This window comes from Cnephaeus nilssonii (assembly GCF_951640355.1).
Source record: "Cnephaeus nilssonii genome assembly, chromosome: 5".
NCBI classification, from domain to species: Eukaryota; Metazoa; Chordata; class Mammalia; order Chiroptera; family Vespertilionidae; genus Cnephaeus; species Cnephaeus nilssonii.
In genome coordinates, this window is record NC_137076.1 from 88,810,981 (window position 1) to 88,838,624 (window position 27,644).

The 27,644-nt window shown below is 43.3% G+C and overlaps 1 protein-coding gene and 1 long non-coding RNA gene across 2 annotated transcripts in view; one reads left to right on the forward strand and one right to left on the reverse strand.

The window, feature by feature from the left end:
• The first annotated feature begins 297 nt into the window (after window positions 1-297).
• The window catches only part of LOC307100201, a 151,188-nt gene continuing 123,841 nt past the window's right edge, over window positions 298-27,644 (forward strand). Inside the window, exon 1 of the long non-coding RNA XR_013813589.1 lies at window positions 298-522. This is a non-coding gene — a long non-coding RNA (uncharacterized lncRNA). The remainder of the gene's footprint in view (window positions 523-27,644) is intronic.
• Window positions 573-11,900, reverse strand: ZNF300 (zinc finger protein 300; the record flags this gene model as incomplete). The annotated part of the gene is made up of 7 exons (XM_079772656.1): window positions 11,862-11,900; window positions 8,740-9,039; window positions 7,908-8,010; window positions 7,311-7,354; window positions 3,909-4,035; window positions 3,574-3,669; window positions 573-2,119 (listed from the first exon to the last, which is right to left on the reverse strand). The coding sequence occupies exons 3-7, from the start codon at window positions 7,939-7,941 to the stop codon at window positions 573-575; spliced, it is 1,848 nt and encodes a 615-aa protein (XP_079628782.1). The 5' UTR covers window positions 7,942-8,010; window positions 8,740-9,039; window positions 11,862-11,900.

Consider the following 27,644-nt stretch of genomic DNA (forward strand, 5'->3'; position numbering starts at 1 on the left):
GGCTGTATGGCCAAAACTATGATTAGCTAATATTCGCAACTTCACAATGTCTGGTTATTATTATATTGTGTTGTAAGGAATATGTAACTTGACATCATTCTGTATACATAATTTGTTCTATTGACCATTCAGTTCAAAGCTATATATGCCATGTAGATTAAATTTTGCACCATCTTTGCTGAATTACATATCATCACACTATAGATGTGAATTATCTTGTAAAATTTTATGTATAATGATGTCTTCCACAAATTTATCAAATTACTCAGGTTTCTAGTATTTATTTATTTATTTATTTATTTATTTTTAAATATATTTTATTGATTTTTTACAGAGAGGAAGGGAGAGGGATAGAGAGCTAGAAACATCGATGAGAGAGAAACATCGACCAGCTGCCTCCTGCACACCCCCTACCGGGGATGTGCCCACAACCAATGTACATGCCCTTGACCGGAATCGAACCTGGGACGTTTCAGTCCGCAGACCGACGCTCTATCCACTGAGCCAAACCGGTTTTGGCAGGTTTCTAGTATTTATTAAGGCTTGAGCTAATACTGAAGGCTTTTCTGTGTTCACTTCATTATGGTTTTACTACTGTTATGAATTCTCTGGTGCACAGTGAGTTGTGACTTCTGTATGAAGGCTTTTCCACATGTAGCACACTGATAGGGTCTTTCCCCAGTATGAATTCTCTGATGTAAAACAAGGTCCGACTTTTGAGAAAAGGCCTTTCCACATTCAGCACACATGTAAGGTTTCTCTCCTGTATGAATTCGCTGATGTCCTGGGAGGTGGGACTTCTGAGAGAAGGCTTTCCCACATTCAGTACATATATAAGGTTTTTCTCCTGTGTGAACTCTCTGATGTCCAATGAGATGTGATTTCTGACAGAAGGCCTTTCCACATTCATTGCATTTATAGGGTTTCTCTCCAGTATGTGTTCTCTGATGTATGATGAGCTGTGACTTCCGAGAGAAGGTCTTCCTACATTCAGTACATTCATAAGGTTTCTCCCCAGTATGAATTAACTGGTGTGTGATGAGTTCTGTCTTCCTGCTGAAGGCTTCTGCACATTGAGCACATTTGTAGGGTTTCTCTCCAGTGTGAATTCTTTTATGTATAATGAGGTGGGACTTCTCACAGAAGGCCTTCCCACATTCAGTACACTCATATGGCTTCTCTCCAGTATGAGTTCTATGATGTATAATCAGTTGTGACTTCTGGGAGAAGGCCTTACCACACTCTCTACATGCATAAGGTTTCTCTCCAGTGTGGATTCTCTGATGTATAATGAGGGGTGATTTCTGGGAGAAGGCTTTCCCACAGTCACTACATTCATATGGTTTTTCCCCAGTATGAACTCTCTGATGTATAATGAGAGATGATTTTTGAGAGAAGGCTTTTCCACATTCAGAACATTCATAAGGTTTCTCCCCTGTATGAGTTCTCTGATGTACAATGAGATGAAACTTCTCACTGAACCCTTTCCCACATGCACCACAATCATATGGTTTCTTTCCAGTATGAATTCGTTGATGTACAATAAGCTGTAACTTCTTAGCAAAGCCTTTTCCACATGTAATACATACACAAGTTTTCTCTTTAGTTTCAACATTCTTATAATGAATAAGGGATTGTTTAGTTAAAATGCTTTTACCATCACAGGGTATTACTCCATTTTGAATTTTCTCAAGATTAGAATTGGACACATCGTGGCTAGATGATTTTTCACATCCAAATCTCTCATCAGGATTTTTTCTTGAACCAATCTCATTACAACTAGGTAGGTCAATATTAAATTTCAAGTCCTTTTTAAATTCATCATAGTTATGGGGTCTTTGTCTTGAAGTATCTGGCTCTATGAAGTCTTGAAACATTTTCTCCAATACCTTATATTTATAGCCTGCCTCCACAGTCACTCTGTTGTTATTGATAACTGTTACTTGACTGAAAAGTCTGTCTTGATTTTCTGGACATCTCTGCAGCTGGCCATCAACTTGACTTACTTTTAAAATGGAGTACAATGAACCATCCTTTGTGACTCCTTTCAGTGTCTTATTATGAAAGGAAAAGGACCCAAAAATACATGATTGGGGGTTTTCAAAGTTACTCTTCCTGTCTAAAGAAAAGAAAGATAAATAAAACAATCATAAAGAATAGTTAACAGAACACAGAGGTGTGAAACAAATAACTGATCTAATGTAGATGAACTCAGAAAACATGGATGGAGACAGGCCATTTTGTAAGATAGTACTGCATATAGTATGACCAGGTGAATGGACATACAAAGATCTCAAAGAGAAATATTCATGGCAAAGCTAGACTTGAAGGAGATAGAAAAGTATTCGTGTTATTATCACTTTAATCTTGGATTACTATACTAGCATCTTCCCATTTACACTGCTTTCTTAATGAAAACACCTTTCACCTTTTTAGGTCATTGATTTTATAAACCATTTGCCATATATATATCATAAAAGTTATTATATATATATATATATATATATATATATATATATATATATATATGACTACTATTGTCCTGCCACCACTTTCTAAAGAAACAAGTACTCTCTGGTGCTCAAAATACTTTACTTCTCCTCTGTCTACATTCCTAATTAACAAATAATATACACAACAGAATAATTCAAGATCATCTTATGGACTCAATATCAGATTCACACCAAGAATCCAAACTTGAATTCCACTATTCCTCATAAATATATTTCCAATATTAGGTACATTTATCTTCTATATGCATCAAATAAAACTGGCAAAGTTCACCCAGAAGAGCCATATTTCCCTAACTCATATACTCCCTCCCTCCCCCCCCCCCCCCCCCCCCCGCCACCACCACACTACAGCAGTTTGACTTCATCTTCCTCCTTTGGCATCATCAATACTTGATATCTTTCAAAGCAGCTACTGCTGCATACTAGAAAAATACCTTCTCAAATTCTGTTGCATCTCTCTCTTTTTTTTTAATATATATATATTTATTGACTTTTTACAGAGAGGAAGGGAGAAGGATAGAGAGTTAGAAACATCGATCAGCTGCCTCCTGCACACTCCCTACTGGGTATGTGTTCACAATGAAGGTGCATGCCCTTGACCGGAATCGAACCTGGGGTCCCTTGAGTCCATAGGCCGATGCTCTATCCACTGAGCCAAACTGGTTAGGTCTGTTGCATCTCTTTAAACTCTAATTTTCTCTGAACTTTTAAAATTAGAAACTACGTATATTCGATATTTAATTTTGTATAGCTATGCACCTGGAAGTCTTAACTTCTAAAGTATAACCCATGTATCTTCTATGGCCTATTAAGACTTTTCATAAAAGGCATTTATATATATGAAAGAAAGGGGATCAGTAAGAAATAGCTCCCCCTGTAAATACTTACAATTATTTAATTAATTATTAGTTGAATGCCTACTAAATTCTCAGCACAGCAGCAAAGCATAAGAGATTTCAATAAGGATAGAAACATAAGCCTTGGGCACCAATCTGTTAAATTAAATAAAAAAACAAACTGACATTTCACTTCTCTTGTTTCCCATCTGCCAGATTTTTACCTGGATAAATCCAATTTGATATGTCTCTCTTAATGATCCATGGATCTTCTCCTTGTTCCAACTTGGAGATTACATCTGGTTTGGAAACTGGATGCCCTATTCAATGGAAAACACAGAGGAACTGGGATATACCACATTGAAGGAAGAAGAGAGGGTACAGTTCAAGTGTACAACAAAGCAGTCCAGATAGCCCTCAGCAGAGTAATGACCTCCGTTTGGGAAAAGGTATGATGATCATAAAAGTTATTATATGTCAGGAACCACCTAACCACAGCAACTGATAAGGAAAGGTATTTGATTGTTCAAGTCTGAGTTATGCAGAAAGGCATCCTTACCCATTGAGACCAGATGGCTGTAGTTCTCCAGCATCACATCCCTGTACAGGGTCCTCTGAGCAGGGTCCAGTTGCTGCCACTCCTCCTGAGTGAAATCCACAGCCACATCCTTGAATGATACTAATCCCTGTAACAGTATATTCCTGTTCAATCTGAAGTGATCATTCTTTTTTCTACTAGAGCATGCAATACTATATCTACACTTGGTTTTATATCATGTTATCTGGGATGAACAATGTACTAGTAATATACTGTCATTAGCTGGAAGAGCCAGATAGATCTGGAAAACAGAAGAGGCAAATAACAAAATGTCTACCTAATACAAATGATAATTTGATACATGATAAGGGCAGCATTCAAATAACTGGAAGGAAAGTGGATTATTCAATGGATAGTAGTAAAAATACTGAATAGTCAACAGGTAAAGAATAATGCTGAATCCAGGTTAAGTTGAATCCCCTGAAAACTCATATGTGGAAATCCGAACACCCAGTGCCTCAGAATGTTTCCATATTTGCAAATATGTCATTGCAGATGTAGTCAGTTACATGAGGTCGTCAGGGTGGATTCTAATCCAATATGACTGATGTCCATATCAATAGGAGAAAGTTGAACAGAGGGACAGGTAGACATAGAGAGAAGATGATGATATGAAGAGACATGAGGAGAAGATGGCTATCTATAATCCAAGGAGAGAGCCCTAAAACAGATCCTTCCCGCACAGCCCTGCGAAGGAACCAACCCTACTGACATCTTCAGTTTTGACTTCTAGCCTCCAGAACTGTGAGATAATAAATTTCTGTTGTTTAGTCTACCCGGTTTGTGGTACTTTGTTATGGCAGTCCTAGCAAACTAATACACCATATCTTATGTCTTAGAAAACAGAAAAAATACATTCCAAATGGAGCCAAAATTTAAATTATAAAAAATACCGAAGGCCATAAAAGTAACAGAACAAAACCTGAGAGAATTTTTATTAATAATTATAGAGGAGAAAAGGCCTTTCTAAGCATAATACTTAGAAATCACAGAATGTCAGAGTTCTTGAATTAGATCATAATCTAATCCCCTCATTTTATAGAAACATAATCTTAGCTTCTCTGAAATCTAACAGTTCTACTACATATACTCAATAGCCAGTAATATAATGAAATACATCAACTGAAATAGCAATATCACAGAACAAACTTAAGAAATGTGCAGGACATATTCATGGGGGAGGGGGAAGAACACCCCACCAAGAAATTATTGACATGGCATTAAAATAAAGGACCTGGGTAAGTGTAGAGCCAAAAGATGTTTCTGGAGGGAGAATTAACTATTTTTAAAAATATATATATTTTATTGATTTTAGAGAGGAAGGGAGAGGGAGGGAGAGATAGAAACATCAATGATGAGAGAATCATTGATTGGCTGCCTCCTGCACGCCCCTACTGGGGATCGAGCCCGCAACCCAGGCATGTGCCCTTGGCTGGAATCGAACCTGGGACCCTTCAGTCTGCAGGCTGACGCTCTATCCACTGAGCCAAACCAGCTAGGGCAGAATTAACTATTTTAATGATGTCAGCATTATGTTCACAACAGTTGTCACCTAACAGAATCTGAATGACCTGTATTATTTTAAACTATTTGTCAGTCTTTCCTAAATATTCCATTATTATAAAACACTGCTTTCAGAATGAAAAAAAAATTAAATATTGTTTCAAATATCAACATTCTCCTGCTTAAAAAGCCTCCTTTGGACCCATCCTGCTGGAACATGCAAATAGCCTCATCTCAATCTTATAGTTTCTCTCGTCCCACCCCACGTCCCATATGCAGACCATCAAGCTGCCAATAGTTTAGTTTATCCTCATAACACCTCTATTAATTTTCCCATTTAGTGTTTGAGAAAACTGAGGATTACAGTTTAACTAGCCACTTGCCAGAGGTTATTGAATATATGATTGATTAACTGAATTTAAAAGTACGTGTTCTGATTTGGTAGTTTGGATTCTTGACCACTGCCTCCTTGCTATTGTAAACATGATCTTTTATATTTTATGACTTCAATACCATCTGTAGTCAAACTTTCCATGAAACAGCCTCCACTTTGGTTTTCCTCAAATTCTCAGCCTTCCTAAAACCACTCTGCTCCTGTACTTTTGCAAATGCTGTTTTCCATCCTCACCCTACCTTCCTTCATGATCCAAAGTTCAATAATCTTTTAATCCTATTTCCAACTTCCTTATAAAGCTAGTTGCTTCCCCCTCTCTGCTGTAACAGTTCCTTGCACTCAGGTCTATATGTCAATGTTGATTTCCACTTGGCTTACCCCATTTTTCTCCCTCATTCCTCCTAGGAAAGAACCATGCCTAACTGTTCTTGAGATAGTCCTCTTTAGAGAACTGCAAATCATGTAACTGATGATCTCTGCAAGGAAGATCTGAAAAACCGGTACATCAATTCATTTAAATGGTTTCAGGCCAGGTTTTCTTTTCTTTTTTTAATTTCTTTATTGATTAAGGTGTCACATATTTGTCCTCATCCCCCCATTCCCATCCCACACCCCTCCCCACGGATGCCCCAACCCCCTGTTGAACTTAACCATTGGTTAGGCTCATATGCATGCACATAAGACCTTTGGTTGATCTCTCCCCCCTCCCCCCACCCTCCCCTATCCTCCCTCTGAGGCCCGATAGTCCGATCGATGCCTCCTTGTTTCTGGTTCTGTTGTTGTTCATCAGTCTATGTTGTTCATCATTTCCCCTAGATGAGCGAAATCATGTGTCACTAGAGATATACTTATAAGAACTGAATGTGAGACGAGCAATAATAGTTATGCTGACAGGCAAATGAATCAGTCTGTAGTGAGTTTCTTTCTGGACCAACAGTTCCTTTGAGACCCAATATCAATGTCCACCAATTCCTTATGAGTACATGTCGGCACTGACCCCTCAGCTCTGGATGGTGGACAAATGGTGGTAATGCAGGTCCGACTCCCTCTGGTTTGGTCTCGGCCGGACACAGGGGCACGGCTTCACCCGGACCCAGGGGCATGTGGCCTCACCCGGACCCAGGGGCGCGTGGCTTCACCCGGACCCAGGACCCAGCCTCACCCGGATCCAGGGGCACACGGCCTCACCCGGACCCGGGATCTAGCTTCCCCCGGACCCAGGGGCGCGTGGCCTCACCCGGACCCAGGGGCCCGTGGCCTCTCCCAGACCCAGGGTCGCGTGGCCTCACCCGGATCCAGGGGCCCACGTCAGGCCAGGTTTTCTACATATTACCTAGCAACGCTTTTTAGGTTTTGATCTTTAGTTTGCCTACCTTTGCCCTAATCCAAATTTTAGCTCTTTTTAACTTTTCCATTGGAATATATGGAAAACCAAGGAGGAAATTTTAAAAATAAAAGCAACTCACTTGGGACTGCATTCTTTTCTGCTCTCTCCTAAACGAACAGATGCCTGAAAAAAGCAAAACAGGTGATGAGAAGGACGTTTTCACAGACCAGACCCAGAATGCAGCTTCCTATTCACCATTCTAGAAACAACTAGGGCCAGGAGTTGGGTGGATGACAGGCCAACCTGTGGGAGAAGGTCGTTTGGTCCTCGCAGAATGTTCAGCAAGCACCATGTGAAGGAAGTCCTCTTCTGACCACACAGAACTTAGACATGGTTTTTTAATTGTATAGATGTGAAGATGTTACATGTGGATTTACTGACAACTTACTTTCCCTCCTATGAACCAGCAATTATATTTGTAAAATGTTTTCATAAGGCATAAACATGAATTGATCTCTAAAAAGATTTAACTGTAGATGGAGTTCCCTGGCAATAAGAATGGCAGATGGGAAACTATGGAAGGTATTTCTTTATTCCTTAGAAAAACCAGCAACTGAATTCCAATACTCTATTATTTTCCTTCAACTCGGCAAACTCTCCTGCCAATCAATATTCATGGACCTAAATGTTGATTTCAACCTGTTTTCTGTTTAAATTTTTATTGGAAGGTACATACCTGGTAAAGTTTCCTCAGTCCCAATTGGAGGCATGCAGACAGGACTGAACTGGTTCAGAGGGTGTGAGCGCTCCCATGACAGGGACACTTTATCAAAACAGATCTGGAAGGAAAACCAGGAGAAATAATCGCACTAATTTCTCAGTACCCAGCAGGTACTCAAATGCTTCTTGAATAAAATATAAAATGATTTCAATAAACTTAGAAACAAGTAGGCCCAAAATCACACTTTTCATAATAATCCTATCCTCTTTGTTTGGTCTTGTTTTAAAAGGGTCATTTCTGTGGGGAGCATCAGATTAATGGTGCAATGATGGATTTAAGAACTCAAGTTCCCTAGGACCTGTGGAAATTTTTAATGTATGTAAAACCTTTTCCAGTAAATTAGGGCTGATCACCATGATGCCCTGATACCATTACTGCTCCATCCAAATCGCTGAATCCTGGGGCTTAGCAATCACACCCCCCACAGAACTCCCCTATGCCCATCACATCACTGACCACCACATGGATGCCCCCATCATTTAGTCCACAGCCCCCTCACCAATCACTGATTCCCAGAGTCCCCTAAATCACCCACCCAGTATTCCCCACCAGTATGTCACTTTTCGCGCCATTTCGGATTCCACAGACAATCCCATCAATGACACATCACTCCCCAATTACTAGTCTCAGAGTTCACACCGTCCCAGACTCCCAAATAAATGCAGCACCAATCCCTCATTCCTTCTCCACCAAGACTTCTTACACCTCCAATCACTGACCCTCACGGACCCCTCCCTTCTCATTGCCAATCCAAGACACTCATCACAGCAGGCATCCGCCTTCTGACCTGAGGCTCCGTTTTCAGGTCCCAAAAGGCCGGTCACGGCTTAATGCGAGACGACTGTCACATCCATATGGATGAACTCTTTCGCTTCCAGTCTGGGTGAGCGGAGCGAGGGGCCTCCGCGCCTGCGCTGATCCGTACAGGGCAGCTTGGACACTTCGCATCCTCAGCGGCTTTGTTCAGCAGGCAATGTGGCCGCCCCCACGCCCTGTGTGTGAATGGGAGACGCCCTGTTGCGGGTCCCTGCAGTTCCGTACGCGGAGGAATTCCTTCATTCCCAGCTGTGCGCAGGCGGCGCCACGGCTGTGAGGGAGGGGAAGTGATGGAAAGGAGGATTATACAAACCAGTGAGGTGCAAACTTTGCAGAGAGATCTTACAGGAGTGCTGGGGAATACTAACTGCTAAAATATTTGGGCAAAGAGCCCAGCAATGACTGAATGTTTAGAGACTTGCAAATTTGCTATACTTTTAAAGCAGTCTGACACATGCACAATCCATGTGGCAAAGAGTGGGAGCCATACTGGCTTTAGATGTCTGATATAACTTCTCTTCAAATCCCTAACACTTCTAGTTTGTGCAGGTGCAGGGGAGTCCCTTAGAGAGCCTGGATTTAAAACAAAACAAAACAAAACAAAACAAAACAAAAAACTAAGCAGAGACATCGCTAATAACACTACACGGGAGAAACAAATGTCACAGTTTGAGTCTAAGCAAGTTAAATGTTTTTATACCAAAAACAAAACCTTCAGAAGGATCAGCAGAATTCAGAGACACTACATTATACTGTCTACAATGTAGTTTTCAACCAAAGAACAGGAAAATATGACCTGAGAAACAAAATCAGTCAATAGAAACTGACTTTAAGTGGGTGCAAATGTTATATTTAGCAAACAAAGTTATTAAAGAAGTTATTATAAACATTAAAAATGTAAGGGAAAAGATGATAAAAGTGAATGAACAAATAGGCAATTTCAAAAGAAAAAAAGTACATAAAAGAACGAGTTGGACTATAAAGAGACAGCAAGAGGAAATTTTGAGAGTAAGGAGCTTTTTTATGTCACGATTGGGAGGTAGTTAACTTACTTTATGTCTTCGTCAAAATTTAAAGAACGAGTAACATGTATTTTATATAAATTAAAAGACAAAAAAAATTCTAAGGCTGAAATAAAAATTTGACTAGATGGGCTCATTAGTAGATTTGACAAAGCACAAAGCAAAAGCAAAATCGTAAACTGGTAGCTAAATCACTAGAAATTATCCAACCCAAAGAACAGTAACAACAAAAAGATTGTAAAAAGTTAAACAGAACCTCAGGGATCTATGGAGCAATATTAGGCATTCTATCATATAAGTAATTGGCATGATAGATAGAGGAAAGAAAGAGGCAAAAAATATTTGGAAAATGTCTTTAAAATTACCAACTTTCATGAAAAACATTAAATTACACATCCAAGAAGCTCAATAAACCTCAGATAGTATACCTAGACAACTAGCCACATTGCCTTGGACATATTTCACAACATTGAAAGCACAAAGAATAAAATGTTGGAAGCTGATCCAACCTACAAAAGAGTCTAACAATTCACTAAGGCACAGATAACAGGTTCACTCAATATCATAAGTTATACAATCACAGGAAGGTAAATACTGTTCAAGCTATTCAACATAGGTTTTTGAAAAGAAATAAAACATATTTTCAATGTTTAATTAATTGCAGGGTAGTAAATAGTTTTACTATATTTTCATTTCTCTATACAGCTATAGCCAACAGTAAAATGGTGTTCAATGTTTTGACAAAAAAAAAGTTTAAAGGTCACAAAACAATTAGGGTTAAGAGGTTACTTCCCAGGAACCTAGAACAAAAGCCAGCCAAATCCTTTATTACCCAATAGTAAATGCTGTTTAGGCCTTTCTTTTTGTTGTAACTTTTAAGCCACACGAAAACTGTAATAACACAAAAGGTGGTTATCCAATATTCTTTTTTTTCCAAATAACCAGTTTCCCTAGAAGTTTGGCCACCTATCAGTTAGGGCACTGATTAATGTTGCACTACATCAACTTGGAGGAATAGCATCTTCATAATATTAAACTGTCCTGTGGAGGAAAGCTGCCTCTCAGCTTTTTCAAGTTTTTCTTTTTAAATATTACTGAGATGAGTTAATTGATTTTTTTTTTTTTGAGAGAGAGAGAGAGAGAGAGAGAGAGAGAGAGAGAGGGAGAGAGAGAGAGAGAGAGAGAGAGAGAGAGAGAGAGAGAGAGAGAGAAAGAGAGGGAGAGGAAGGGAGAGAAATGTCGATTTGTTGTTCCACTTATTTATGCATTCATTGGTTGCTACTGTAAGAATAAAGAATTTTTTGAAAGCTGTCTGTCTTGTCTCAACTCCCCAAGGTCTCTCTCCCAATGATAAGAACAAGACCATTAAAGCTATGTGTCTTATCTCCCCAAGGTCTCTCCCTTCCTGTGATGGGAACAAGACCATCAAAGTTGTAAAGCTGTGTATCTTATCTCAACTCCTCCAAGTCTCCCCCCTGGTGATAGGAACCAGACCATCAAGGCTGTCCCAGGAAAAAGCCCTGTCATAAAACATGAGATTAACGAGCCCAGCTCCCCCTTTGAATTCCCAGGCAGCATTTGGTCCCCTTTTCCTCCCTCTCGTGTGTGACCCCTCCCAACATGTAGTTTTTGCCTATATAAGCTTGTAAAATTTCCTACTGGGCTGCTTAACTCCTCTGCTCCTGCGTGAGTTACGAGTTGAGCCCCAGCATGCTGGAATAAAAGCCTCTTGCTGTTTGCATCAAGTGACGCCTCCTGCGGTTGATTGGGGACGCCGTCGATTGTGGGACAGAGTAAGGGTCTCATTTTGGGGGTCTTACACTTCTTGTATGTGCCCTGACCAGAGATCAAACCCACAAATCAGACGATGCTCTAACCAACTGAGCTACCCGGCCAGGGCTCAGCTATTAGTCTTCATATGTGTGTAATCTATATACATGTGTGTGTGCGCTTAGGAAATAACCTACTTGGTCACAGAATACTAATTTAAAGCACTGTAAGCCTTGAGTTGCAGGCATTTTAAAGAAATCGCTAAGATATATTTCCCTTTTCGTCATAACTTTTTACTCACAGACCCATTCAGGGAAGTGGAAATGGTGACCACAAGAAGTAGGAAAGGCCTTGGGCTCAAACTCAATTTCCACAGTGCAGTCCTCAAGTCTTCAGTGAAATGTGATCTCACAGGCAGAATTCTTGCAACGGAGTAGGTCTGGTCGCTATCCCGAGGCTTGTCGCCAAGTGCTGCCTGTGCCTCTCTGAATCTGTGTTTTGTTTTGTTTTTAAGGAGAGTATTGGGAACTGACGTGGGGACCACAGTGCTGGAATCGGGTGGAACTGGCCTGAAGAAAGCCTCGCGTGCACCTGACCTATCACTGCGCCCTGTGCCCCACTGAAGCGCAGGCATTCTGGGAGATGTAGTTTGCAGTCTGAGGAAATGGCGCCCACTTTTGCGCAAGTGTGTTTTCCTTGCCCTCATAGCACTACCCCAAGGGGCCAAGTCCATCACTTGGCTGGCCTTAGTCACAATTGGAGGTGTGCTGAGCCAAGGAAGTGGGTGCAAGCAAACAACAGAACTCAGCAGGGCTTTGGGGTAGGTGTGCACTGGAGTGTGTCAAAAGCTGCGGTGAGCCCTAGCCAGTTTGGCTCAGTGGATAGAACTTTGGCCTGTAGACTGAAGGGTCCCAGGTTTGATTCTGGTCAAGGGCACATGCCCGGGTTGCGGGCTTAATCCCCAGTAGGGGGTGTTTAAGAGGCAGCCAATCAATGATTCTCTCTCATCATTGATGCTTCTCTCTCTTCCTCTCCCTTCCTCTCTGAAATCAATAAAAATATATATATTTTTTAAAAAGCTGCTGTGACCCTCCATAACCTGGTCCATGAGCCGAGTTAAACTGGGCGAGCGGACAGGTGGGCGGACCCAGGACTACTTTCTTGTGGGTACACTTGCATGTAGGTGTCCCGCCCTGCGCTCTGGAGAATACCCAACGCTAACGCTATGATGAGTGCCTCTGGGGTTTGGAAAGAGAATCAAGCTTACTGAAGGTCTGAAATGTTCCAGATGAAGTGTTTCCATAGGTGACTAAAGTTAACCCTTAGAGCAACCTTGTTACCCAGTCTTTCAAACTATGGGCTGCAACCCAGTAGTGACTATGGATGGTTAAGTCTGCTTGGTGACTCAAAACTCGTATATTTGCCAGTACTTTTCTTAAGCTGGGATATAATTTACATAGAGTGTTTTGCACATAATTTACAGAGAATAAAAGTGTAAAATTTATTGTAACCTCATCGAAGTAATATAATATTTTAATCTTTTTAATCGTCCAGAAAGTTCTGCCCTTTTCCAGTCAACCCGTCCCCGCACCTGCCCTAAACAACCAGTTTTCCAGTTTCTATCTCTATAGGTTAATTTTGCCATTCTAGAACATCACATACATGGAATCTTGCAGTATCTACTCTTGTATGCAGGCATTTTAAAAATTAAATAAAATAGCATATATGTATCCCATGTGATAAGGATTTTTTATGAAACTTATTCATATATATATATATATATACATATATATATATATATATATATATATATATATATATATATATATATAGAGAGAGAGAGAGAGAGAGAGAGAGAGAGAGCATTTGTGACACTGTTCCTGGTGCTGGGGATGCAATACTGAATCAAACAGACAAAAATCCCTGCCTTCATGAAATTTTAGTTTTAATTGATCTAACTAATAAGTTTATTTTAAAAAAGGAATGATGGCAATATATTGGTTGATTGTAGCCTATGGATCAGTGAAATTAATGATAGCAATGTCATAAAGAATGGAAGGGAGAAACTATCTTTGTCTTTATATATGAGTTTCTTGTGGACAACATACACTGCTGCTGGTGGGAATGTAAAATGTTATAGCCACTTTGGAAAACACTCTGGAAGCTCCTTAAATGACTAAACATATAGTTACTGTAGGACCCCAAAAATCCACTCCTAGATATATCCAAGAGAAATGAAAACTCATGTCCATACAAAGACTTGTACACATACGTTCATAGCACCACTGTTCACCATAGCTAAAAGGTAGAAACAACCCAAATGTCTATCAACTGATGAACAGATAAGCAAAATGTGGTATATCTATACAATAGAATATTCTTTGGCCATAAAAAAAAATGAAGTACATGATACAACCTGGATGAACCTTAAATACATTATGCAAAAGAGAAACCAAGATGGTGGCATAGGTAAACACCTAAACTGCTGCCTCGCACAAAAATTTCAAACCTACAACTAAAAGACAAAACAGACATCATCCAGAACCACAGGAAGGCTGGCTGAGTGGAAATTCTACAACCAGAAGGACAGAGAAAAGCACAGTGAGACTCACAGGAGCTGCGGAAGTGAAGTGCAGAGGTACGGAGGCATGCATGGAGAGGGCTGGCAACTAAGTACGCGGCTGTCTTTTTCAAGCAGGAGGGAGACAAAAGCTTCCAACTGCTCTGAACTCCAGTTCCAGGTGAGACTCTGGGGACTCAGACTCATACTGGGAGAAACTGGACTGGCTGGCAGTGGGCAAAACTCGAGGGCGGCTTTCTCTCAGAGGTGCTTGCAGCGATTACCTTGGGACACTGAGAACCAGGGGCCCCTTAGGGCAGGGCTGACGGGAAGCCATTGCTGTTTGCTACACTCTGAGACTCCGCCCCATCCAAGCTGAGTGCAGAGGCTTTTGCATATGAATGGCCTGGTCCTTTGAATTCTAAACTTACTTAACAAATTGCAGCTGAGTCAGTGAGACCCAGAACATCCAAAAGAAGGCCCAAGGCCCCACAGCAGCTTGCATTGCTTCACAGCTGGGCCTCATCTGGGCACCTCCAAAACCCAAACAAAGAAGAAGAATCTGCAGATCTCTCCATAGCTCCTGCTGGGTGGCCTCAGGCAGAGGCTAAATTAGCACCTCCTTGGAGATCCAAGAGCCAGTGTACCCAGGGGTCAGATTACAACTCCTCAGATCCATAAGGGACACACTCAGGGGGCAGACTCAGTGAGCACCAAAGCCCCACTGAAGCAAGTCTTGCCTCATAAGGGTGTCTCCAGCACAGAAGTTCTCCCAGCATAGACACAGCTGATCCTCACAGCCAATTGGCCTGGAGGTCAATTCCTTCCAGTGATACCAACAACAATCAAGGCTTAACTACAACAAGACTGTGCACACAGCCCACAAAGGGGTGCACCAAGAGTGTCCACCTCAGGTAACTGGGGAGGCTGTGCCACTGGGCCCTATAGAACACCTAGCACACAAAGCCACTCTATCAACACAGGGAAGCAGCCAAAATGCAGAGACAAAGAAACAGGTCACAAATGAAAGAAATGGAGGAAAGCAAACTACTGGATATAGAGTTCAAAACCATGGTTATAAGGTTTTCCAAGAATTTTCTAGAAAAGGCCGATAAATTTAGTGAGACCCTCGAGGATATGAAAAAGGACCAACTAGAAATTAAGCATACACTGACTGAAATAAAAAATAATATACAGAGATCCAACAGCAGACTAGAGGATCACAAGAATCAAGTCAAATATTTGAAATACAAAGAAGCAAAAAACACCCAACCAGAAAAGCAAAAAGAAAAAAGAATCCAGCCGAAACCGGTTTGGCTCAGTGGATAGAGCCTGCGGACTGAAAGGTCCCAGGTTCGATTCCGGTCAAGGGCATGTACCTTGGTTGCGGCACATTCCCAGTGGGGGGTGTGCAGGAGGCAGCTGATCGATGTTTCTGACTCTCTATCCCTCTTCCTTCCTCTCTGTAAAAAATCAATAAAACATATTTTTTTAAAAAGAAAAAAGAATCCAAAAATATGAAGATAGTGTAAGGAGCCTCTGGGACAACTTCAAGCGTACCAACATCCGAATTGTGGGGGTGCCAGAAGAAGAGAGAGCAAGATACTGAAAACCTATTTGAAGAAATAACGACAGAAAACTTCCCCCACCTGGTGAAAGAAATAGACTTACAAGTCCAGGAAGCTCAGAGAACCCCAAACAAAAGGAATCCAAAGACGACCACACCAAGACACATCATAATTAAAATGCCAAGAGCAAAAGACAAAGAGAGAATATTAAAAGCAGCAAGAGAAAAACAGTTAGTTACCTACAAGGGAGCACCCATATGATTATCAGCTGATTTCTCAACAGAAACTATGCAGGCCAGAAGGGAGTGGCAAGAAATATTCCAAGTGATGAATAGCAAGAACCTACAACCAAGATTACTCTACCCAGCAAAGTTATCATTCAGAATTGAAGGTCAGATAAAGAGCTTCACAGATAAGAAAAAGTTAAAGGAGTTCATCACCAACAAACCAGTATTATATGAAATGCTGAAAGGTATTCTTTAAGAAGAGGAAGAAGAAGAAAAAGGTAAAGATAAAAATTATGAACAACAAATACATATCTATCAATAAGTGAATCTAAAAATCAAGTGAATAAAAAATCTGATGAACAGAATAAACTGGTGAATATAATAGAATCAGGGGCATAGAAAGGGAGTGGACTGACAATCCTCAGGGAGAAAGGGGTGAGGGGGGTGCGGGAAGAGACTGGACAAAAATCGTACACCTATGGATGAGGACAGTGGGGCGGGTAAGGGCAGAGGGTGGGGTGGGAACCGGGTGGAGGGGAGCTATGGGGGGGGGGAAGGAACAATTGTAATAACCTGAACAATAAAGATTTATTAAAATACATACATACATACATACATACATACATACATACATACATTATGCAAAGTGAAATAAGCCAATCACAAAAGACCACATGTCATATGATTCCATGTATACAAAATGTCCAGAACAGGCCAATTCTATAGACACAAAAAGTAGACTAGTGATTGCTTAGGACTAGAGGAAGGGATGAGGGGATAGGGTTATGATGGATAAGGGTATAGAATGTCTTTGTGAGGCAATGCCAATGTTCTAATATTTTCTTAAATATATATTTTAAAATTTATCTTTATTGTTGAAAGTATTATAGCCCAGCCGATGTGGCTCAGTGGTTGAGCATTAACCCAGGAACCAAGAGGTCACCAGTTTGATACTCGATCAGGGCACATGCCTGGGTTGCGGGCTTGATCCCCAGTAGGGGGTGTGCAAGAGGCAGCTGATCAATGATTCTCATCATTGATGTTTCTATCTCTCTCTTCCTTTCTCTTTCTAAAAATCAATAAAATTTTTTTAAAAAAAGAATTGCATATATCCCCCTTTTTCCCCATTGACCCCCACCCCCAGACTTCACTACATGGGTTATGCATATATGCATACAAGTTATTTGCTTAATCTCTCCCTACTCAACCCCCACCCCACCTTCCCTCTGGGATTCTTTAGAGAGAGAGGAAAGAGTAGAAGAATGAGAAACATCAAAGTGAGAAAGAAATATCGATCAGCTGCCTCCCACATGCATCCCAACCAGGAATTAAACCCATAACCTGCGTATATGCCCTGACAGGGAATCAAACCCGTAATCTTTTGGTTTGGCACAGGACAATCCTCAACCAACTGAGCCACACCGCCCAGGGCACAATGTCTAATATTTACTGTAATAATAGTAACACAAATCTGTGAATATACTGAAACCATTGAATTGTACACTTTAAGTGGGTAAGTTTATGGTATGTGAACTATATCTCCATAAATCTGTTTTAAAAATTGAATTGTTGGGCCTATAACATATAGAGATTTAACTTACTTTACAGTACAAAGGAAGGGAGTGAGGAAGTGACATCAGATGGTAACTTGAAAGCATAGAAAAAATTGAAGAGTGCCAGAAATGGTAAATGTTTTTTTAAAAATTATATGTGTTGTGTATGTATATATGTGTGTGTTCTTTCTTCTCTTAGTTTCTTCAAAAGATATAAAGTTAGGTAAAACAACAGTTAGAATATTTGTTTTTAGCATATATAGACATATATAATAATAATAGCATGAAGGGGTGCAGAGTGGGGCAAATATTTTATATATCACTGGAATTGAGTTAACATTAATCTGAAGGAGATTATGGTAAATTAATGGATAATGTCTAAGCCCTCAAGCAACCACTGAGAAAATAACAAGTAGTTTTAAAATCAACAGATACTCTGCCCTCAAGAATGTAGAGCATAACTTCTTGGTCCTTGAATGTGTGCTGCGCATAGTGACTTCCCCAAGGGATTTTACTTTTCTAAATAGACAAATCCTGATGGAAGACCCAGACCTCCAGCCCCGGATCCTTCATTCTCCTTGGTTGCTGTTCCCACCTTTTCCCACCCAGGACTCTCTGCGTGGAGCAGGTCCAAGGAACAGAAAGATGACTGTTGAGGCTGCCTCTCAGCGAGGCCCATGTCTCCCGGTTTGACGTAAACATCAGTTTATACAGGTGCATGCGCTGTACTGGAGCATGAGATATTTTTAAAATATATGACTCAGAGTACTCCCTGACTCAGCTTGGCCTGTCACAACAGGCAACCAATGGGGTTCTTGTTCTACTAATAGGCTCCCCACATTAAATGAGCTCAGTGTTTCGAATAGCAATAATACATGCTCACTGTTAAAAACTCAGACATGCAACTATAAAGAAGAAAGTGAAAAGCAACGGAATTTCACCTCCCAACATAAACACGATTAACATGAGATGTACAGAAATGGAGCAAAGTTTATATGTTTAGAGCTAGAGTTTTACTTAGCAGCACACCATAGACGTCATTATATTAAAATGGCTCGATAGTATTCCCTCGTGTGGGTATGTCGTCATATTTAGCCAAGCTCCTATTTGGAGGCCTGGTTTCTTTTCACTTTTTCAGTAAAAAAAAACAAACAAAAAACAAAAAAACCCACACACAACAATGCTGAGATAAACATCTGGTTCCTAGATTATTGATATTGATTGGTTTTAATATGCGATTTGAATTTCGTCCACAAGGGGGAAGCAGGCTACTGTGAGAAAACAAAGATTTAAAACAAAACAAAACACTAGAGATTTCTTTAGCATCCATAAGCTCACCCCAACCTTGTGAGGCAGGCTTTAGGGTTTTCCCTTTGGATGGATAAGGAAACAGTGGGCGGAGTAAGCGAGGTGTGTGGGTTTTCGCCAACAGTGAGCGCCCAGGGGCGTGGAAAGCGGGCCTCTGGTCCCTAGAGCTGGCTCTCCGCTTGGCACTGCGCTTCCGGAGTTGGCAGCCGTCAGACCGTCTCCCACGGCCCATTCAGTTCTAGGAACCGTGCCGGGCACTATTCCGAAACAAGGAGTAAGAGGCTCCGTGCTCCTCAGGGGGGCACTCATTATCAAGTGCGAGGACAGACTTATTCATAAATAGTTGGATAACTAAATGCCCCCAGAATACAGAGAGCCCAGGGGGCAGGAGAGTCACTCTGACAGTGAGCTGGGCACAGCTTTATGAAAGAGGCCTGGCAGCAATACGAGTTGAGGTTTGTTTAGCGTTTTCTCTGTGAGAGGCAGAATCTCGTTTGAAGCTCCCCATGGACTCAGAAGGCGGTATATCCTTTTTACAGAGAAGAGGCCTACAACCCACACCCTCAATGTGTGTTTGGCAGGATCTAGAAGGGATGGTAGACCTTCACTGGGCAGAACTCGGAGAAAGGCTTGTAGAGAGGGAAACGCAGAAACAAAATCTGGGGGACAAGAAAGGCCGGCACATTGGGAATACAAGGGGACCAGTGTGCTTGGAGTGTGAAAGAGGAAGAATCTGAAGAGATTAAAACTAGAGGAAGAAAACGGAGCCAGATTGGAGAAGTCTGTGAATAGCAAGCCAAGGAGATCCTGCTGTATCACCATACATGCTAGTTTATATGCAGGCGGGGAACCGGCCACAGAGAATGACATCACCTGTACTTTGTGAAGATTACTTCGGTGCATTGCATAAGGGAACAAGGAGGCTAGTTAGGGGGTTGTTAACATAATCCTGACTAAAGATAAGAAGGAATGAGAACAAAAAAAAAAGCATTACTGAGATAAAATCCACAAGATCTGATATCTTATTATATATTGGGGGGAGAGAGAACTGTGTCTCAGGTTTCCATGTTTGCGCAACTGGGGAGAATGTGGGGGTGTACCCCAAGAGAGGGGCTGTGGAGAGAAGCGGTAAGGTCACTTCTGTTATATGAGGTTGGGGAACCTGAGCCACCTCTGGGTGGGGTTGTTCAGTGGGGAGTTAGAAGCAGGAAGCTGGTGATTTAGATGTGCTACCTGAGAATCAGAAGAAATGACCCCGGAGCCAGCCAGGGACAGTCTATACTTGAGATTCAGCGGGGGGTGTTCGTGCCTTGGGAACTGTTGAGAAGAGACTGCTCCAAGACCTGACTGCTGTCTGACCTGTGAGCTGGACCTGGGTCAGCATGGAGATTCCTCGCTGCAAACCCACCTCCCCTGGAGACCGATAGTAATCGGCACAAACCATTCTGACCTAAACCAGCACCCCTCCTCTGCCTCCTGGTGCATGCTGGTTCCTGGAACAGGTCACTGTCCTGATCTGGTCAAGCATGTATGGTAATTTCCCAGACCGGTAGCATTCACGTGTTATCCCTCCTTTATTTTCATTTTTTCCCCTTTTTAAAATAATTCTTTATTGTTGAAAGTATTACATATGCCCCCCCTTCCCCCCATTCACCCCCTCCAGCTCCCCACTCCCTCTTTTATTTTCTATGTAATTCTTTGGCACCTGCAAGCGTGTAGAAATCCATTTACCTGCGGCCACCCAAGACATGCCTCGTAGGTAAGTTCCCCTCTCTCAGTTACCAGACTGAACTGGGCAGCCTCTTCCTTCAGTCTTTCCCTACCCTCCGCTTACAGAGGTAGATTTTCAGACCCAGGAACTTTTTCTGAGTCTGTAAGTACTTAAAATAATCTGTAATTCCACTGCCAGCTTTCTGTCCCCGGGAAATGAAATCACACGTGCACAGGAAGGCATCTGGAGGCTAGTCACGCAGCACTGTTTGCAGCCACAAGAGGCCGGGTGGCCAGAGGAGTGAGCCAATGAGCCATGAAACACCCACACGGTGCCATGGTTAAAAATTAAGTAGATTAAAAATACTAACATGGACAGATCTCTAAAACACACAGTAGTGAGAAAAACAAGTTGCAGCACAATAATAATGTGCAATAGTACTTATGGAAAAAGAAGAAGGAAGTCCAAAAATGCTGCTACCTAAGCATTTTAAATGCTGACTGTGCGCGTTTGTGTGCGCATAGAGAACATTCTGGAAGAATAAGCATACTGCTAATTGTGCTAGAGGGACGTTGGGACAAAAATGCAGAGCAGAAGGGGTGAAATGGGATTTTAGCCTCACTTGTCAAATTTTAATTTCACAAGGAGAATGTGATCACATATCACTCATGTGGAAAAAAACTCTCAAACTTTTAAAAAATTATATAGATTCAAGGGGAAGAAGAGAGAATGGAAGAGATAGGCACAGATTCCGGGACTCTGGGTTGGACACTGTTACTGGGAGCACGGGAAGAAGCTTCTGGAAGTGCGAGGTGGAGGGGGCCGCTCCTGCACTCCTCGCCCTGCAGAGGCAGCCGCTGGATGGGCCCTGTGCGCTCAGTCAGTTTTTAACACCTTTCAATTACAGCACAAATTCCCGTGTCTCTGAAAGGTCACCATGCCCCACCACTGGCCTTGGAACGAGACTGTTCTACGTTGTAAATGTCCTAGGGCTTTTCATCCAATTCCTGTGTTTGCACCTGCCCCTCTTTCCCAGAATTGTAAATGTCCTAGGACTTTTCATCCAATTCCTGTGTTTGCACCTGCCCCTCTTTCCCAGAATTCCACAGTGGTTGCTCTTGGTGCTCTCATTCTGATCCTTCAAGCTGCCTATGAAATCCACTCCCTCCCCGTCCAGCCCCAGCACATAACCTGCCGCATCCGCTCGTCTCCCATTCAGAAATATTCCCAATCAAGGTCACGTGTGAGAGGATTGCTGGGGGAGGCCTCTGATGGACTCTCTCAAGGGACACTGGAATAGATGTAGCTAAGACTGAGCAGGGGGAGGTGCTAGGCATGGTGCCAAACTTCATAGAAAGTGTCTCTACCCTTCCAACAACTCAGTAGGCCAATACTATTACAACCCTCATTTCCTAGCTGAGACTTGGTGTGGTGGTAAGATGGGGTAGTTGAGTGTGTGTGTGTGTGTGTGTGTGTGTGTGTGTGTGTGTCACTACTTGAGTTTGTCTTAAGGGACTGAATGAAGGTGGGGTGTGGGGACTGGGGAGGGGTGTGGGGACTAGGGAGGAGGAGGGACTAGACTAGGGAACAACTTCTCAGGTGCTCAGGGGGGTTCCATTTGCCAAGTGCCCTTACAGCCATGATTTCATCTGATTTCACCACAGCGCTCTAATGGTGGGGGTCATTAGGGAAAATAATGAGATGAGTCAAGCTGTAATTCCCTTAAAGTGGCAACCACTGGGTCAAAGGCTTCTTGGGCCCATTAACCTACTGTAGGGCCTTGAGCAAGTCGGCAAGGGGCGGACACAGGATGTGCACTCTCGGTGGCCTCCTTTGGCCCAGCTCTTTAAGGACCATCGAGTTCCTGGCAGCCGCTCCTCCCAGTCTGGAAACTCTTGGCCAGGCACCTCCTGCTCTCCATGCCCGCCCACCCCAGCCGATAAAGCTAAGTAGCAGAGGAGCCAGTTTTCCGGGGTTAATAAACAGGCTGTTTATATCCAGGCGCAGTCACGGGTTGGGAACAGACAGGCTGGGAGGTCACGCTGCTTCTGAACGTTTAAACATTTGCCCAGGGAGCCTTCTGGGATGCAAGGACAACTCGGGGCCCATCGCCCTTGTGGGGTAGAGCACCAAGGCCCTCAAACCTCACCTCCTTCTCCTTTCTTCCCACTGTGGCTCTCCTCCTCTTTCCTGTCTCCTGTCACTCGCTCCTTCCTTCTATAATGGAAAGGGGATCCATTTTCACAGTAGACACACCCATAATTCATCCCTGTATCTAAGTTTCCTTCCTTGTAAAAAAAAAAATGGGGGTAACTGCCCAGCCGCAGCATCAACCCATGAACCAGGAGGTTATGGTTCAATTCCTGGTCAGGGCACATGCCCGGAGGGGCAAGCAGGAGGCAGCCAATCAATGATTCTCTCTCATCATTGATGTTTCTATCCCTCTCTCCCTCTCCCTTCCTCTCTGAAATCCATAAAAGTATATTTTTAAAAAACAAAAACAGGGTAATAATGGGGCCCTCCTCACGGGGTGTATGGGAAGGTGCCTAGCACTGTGCCTGGCACACTCTGTGGGTACTTAAAACACGTTTGTTTTTCCCTTTTCCCCCTTCAGTCCTCCTTTCCTCCCTAACCCTGGCCCCTGCCCTTTTCTCTGTCTAGTTTCCTGCTCCAGTCCTGCTTCCCACCTCCACCCCCAGCACTTCCGCCCCCTCTGACTGTGCTTATGGGGCCTGGGTGGGTGAGAGAGGGAGCCAGGCTTAGCTCTAAAGAGGGCTGACCACTGTGGGTCCAGCCAAGCCACTCAGCCTGGGCACTGACCCACAAGGACACACCCTAGGCCTCTTTGCTTTTAATAAACGGTCGGTAGGATTTGGGGGTGGAAGGAGAATGTAGACTGGGAGAGACCAGGGTGTTTTAAGCTCTGGCTTATAATTGCCTTCCATAGATGACTCTTCCAGTGGCTTAATGGTCAGAGATCGTCGCATAAATCGCTGTGTGACTTTGGGCAAATCCCCTTAACTCTCCGGGCTTCAGTGCAGTGTGGGATAGAAGTGAAGGGTGTAGGCCCTGGAGCCAGGTTGTCTGAAATGGAACCCCATCCCACCACTTACTAGCTTGGGTTATTAACCTCCCTGTGCCCCAGTTTCCTCAATTTTAAAATGCAATTTATATTATACATACTTTATAGAGTTGTTATGGGATTACATAGTCTGTTTAAAACACTTAGACCAGAGCCTAGCCCGTAGTAGGCATCACTCAGTCAATCTTAGCTGTTATATGTGAATGACAGGTTGAATGGAGGGTGTGTGCCCACGGGGAGAGCAGGCATTCTCAAGTCCTGAAACCTCACATTCCTCCTCCTTGTTGGCCTCTGGAGAAGAAGAGCTCAGAATCTTGTACACAAAGTCCTTGCCTGTCCCAGGGAGACACCAGGAAACTAGTCAAAGGCTTTCCAAACCAGGTGGAGTCCTGGGAGGCCATGTGATCCATGGAGCAGAAAGGGCAGGGAGGTCTGGAGCGACTGCAGGGACGATGCCGAGATGAGCTGTAGAACTGCAGGTGGGGATATGCAGAGCAGGAGGGGTTGGAGGGGCAGTGGATGGTAGCATGCTGAGGGTTCTAGGATGCACTCACTCCACAGCTAAGATACTTGGGGCATCATTGATGTATTTAGTGATAACCATGTGAGGAGGAAGGAATATATCCCAAGCACTGCGCCAAATGTATTTACATGCATTACCTCAGTCCACACAAAACCCCTTTTACAGACGAGGCAAGAATCCTTGCCCAGGGTGAAACAACGAGAAAGAGGCAGAGCTGAGATTCAGATCCAGGGTTTTCGGATGCCAGAGCCAGAGTGCTCATGTGACACACTTTTAGTGCTTCCCAGTGCCTCGCGTGGGGCTTGAGGCCACACCCAGAAAAATAAGGACCTTTCATTTTTGTCCAGCTGACTGGCCAAGCAGATAACACCAATGGATGAGCCTGGGCTCCAGGTCATCTTCCCAGCCCTGTTCACCCTGACCCGAGAGCCACGTGGGAGACCAGCCCGTGTGGGGTCCTCTCTGTCAGGGGCCCTGCCTTGATGCGATCTGCCCCCACTGTCAGGAGGGAAGCGGTGGCTACTTTTTGCCAGAGGCAGGGAAGGAGGGCTTCGAGCCTGGGGTGAGTGAAGCTTATGGGCCTGACTTGCCCAAACTTCAGCCAGGGCCTTGACCGACATGGACGGAAGATCAGGAACAAATGGAAAGTGAGGGGGAGATGTAAGAAAGGGGGTAACCTGAAAAAGAAACTTCTTCCTCTCAAAAAAAATGTCAAGTTGACACGAACTTGTTATTTGACTGCAGTGTAAGAAACATATGATTTACGTTCCTAGCATACAGTCTGCCTTCCCACATGTGCGGAAACCCATCTGTTATGTTCACTGCAATATGCTCAGTGCCCAGCCCAGGACCTGACGATGGTCGGTGCCCAATAAACATATGAAAATACGGATGGAGAGAATGAAACCTGGGCCAGAAAACCTGCATGTCAGTGCTTAGCTCCATGGCTCACTGTGACCCTTGGGCAAGTCACTCTCTGACTCCATAAGCCTCAGTATCTGTAACATAGATGCCATGGTAGTTCCTAATCCAGGGGCTTTAACATCATAGAGTTCAGGGAGGGTGACAGTGGCTTCAACGCTGAGTGTCAAGCTGACAATGGTATTCCTCCAGAGCACAACAGATGGCTGGGTGTAGCAATGCATTCAAGGAGCCTTGCCAAAGCAGGGCAGGGCAAGGCCAGAGTGTGGCTCTAGGAATGGCAATTAAACTCGAGAAAGACTGCAAAGCCGCTTGGAGAAATACCATCCAGGAGGGTACAATAAAGCAGGGCTGGGAAAGAGATTCTTTCTCCCCAAGGGGGCCTTCAGCCTTGTCCGTTCAGGGGATCGGCTAGCACTATCTGGGGCACAGATAGACTTAAATCTGAAGGGCTTATAGGTCATCGAGTCCACATACCTCCCCCACCTTCTCCAGGTAAGAAGACAATAGTCTTGTGAGGGGGTTTCAGGGCTGAGTGACAAGGACCAGGTAGTCTAGTCTCAGCTCAATACTGTTCCCACTGGACCACGTCAAGAGGGAGGGAATGCAAGGGTGGGTTTTCAGAGAAACAGGTTAGGGCGGGGAAAGAATGCTTCCACAAAGCAATTTAAAATGGGCTTACAAAGGGCTTAAAGAGGAGGAACCAGGGGGAGGGAAAGGTTGAAAATAATCTTACACCTGTGTGGATTGTATTTCATGTGGGATAGCTTGTTAAATGAGTGGTTTTAAGGTGGAATGTTACTGATGGGGCATCAGAAAGGCCCTTTGCATCACCCAGCTCTGCCTTGTACAAGCCCTGTGACCTTGGGCAAATCCTCTCTCAAATTTGAAAATTATCATTTGAAGTGTGAGGATAATAGTGCCTACCCTATAGAGCTGATCCTCAGGGACCCATTGGGTAATGGATGGGGGGTTACTAATAAAACATAACAAAGCCAGAACTAGATCCCAAATGTCCTGTTACACTAGATGGGAAAAGATAGAGCCACAGGCAGGGCAGGCAGCTTTGGGAACGTCTGTCAGTGGAGTCCCAGGACCACATTTTGAGTAGCAAGGAACTAGGTCATCTCTAAGGACCCTTCTGGCCTGACAGTCTCCACGAGGTTGAGAGATCAAAGCCTGAGAAGTAGCACAAGAACTGATTCTGATCCTACCCTAAAAGAACATTGGAGTTCAGCATGAGGGCCAGGCTATTTATTTCCCATGGACCACAGACCCCTTAAGAAAAGGAACTTTATGTCCAGAGCTCAGGCAGGCTTTCAGCTTAGGGTCAGCTTATCCGGATCCTCCTCACTGGCTGGTTTCTTAGCCTAACCTGCACTTCACTGCCTGAAGGCAAGAGACAAAACTTTCCAAGCCACACCCCTCCCCTATGGAGGGTGGGAGGCAGAGGCTTGTCCCTAAATAAAGGCAAAGGACAAACCAGGGATAAGACATACCCTCAAATCTATGTGCCCCACTTCTTTTTCTCATTCATTCATTCATTCTTAAAAACACACACACACAAAACTATGTATTGAGTACTTTATGTGCCTGGTACTCTGCTAGGGGCTGGAGTTACAACAGAGAATAAAATAGACATGGTCTTACACCTCATGTTGCTTACATTCCCACTGGGAGGAGAATGGGATAGACCATAAATAGGTAGATAAATGGATGCGATTATTTAAAATTGTGAAAAGTAATAAAAAAAATAACAAAACAAACAGTGACAAAACAAAGTGATGGGGTTTTCTTCTGTCCCCTGTCCTCAAGATAAAGTCCAAGGCCACCAAAGACCATTGCCATCTGCCCTGGTTAGTGCTCCAACCTTCTCACTTCAGCCTTTGATCATGTGGTTCCTTCTACCCCACTCCTTCCCTTCTTCCCTGCCGCTTTCATGTCTCACCCAGCTGACTCCTTGTACTCCTTCCCGGTTTCCTGGATACTTCCACCTGGAGGCCAGCCCTGCTATCACTTGTCTGGGTCAGTTGTCTGTCTGTGCTGTCCTTTCCCCACAGAGCATCCATCACCCTGTGCAGCCAGTTGACTGTCATCAACTCACCAGGCTGTGAGCCCCTCGAGGTCAGGGATCATGTCTTGTTTGCTCTGAATGATCGAATCCTCAGCAGTTGGCACAGTGCCTTAATAAACACCTGTTGAATTAAGTAACACTTAGTAAGCTTAGGAACTCAGTAATATGAGGAAAAGTATTGACAAGATATGGTTTTGGAGACAAAGAATGAATTGGAAGGAAAAAAAAAAACCAATTCCTCAGTCCTTGTTGGAGTTCAGAGTCCAGCATCTTCTGGCCCCCACCCTCTATCAGAGCCTCCTTACCACATTATTGAGTAGGCAGGGCAGAAATTATTAACCCCATGTAACAGCTGGGGAAGGTCACCCCTCAGATGGGAGATATCATTGAGCCTAACTTCTTCATCTTACAGGGATGTGGATGGGGTGGTAATATGAAGACTCTGAAATAAGTGTCTTCACTCACTTAAAATCAAAACAACTATTCGAGGGTGATAATAACCACAAAGGATTTACCCATAGTCCACCCTCACCCTGTAACCCAACCCCGACTGGGCA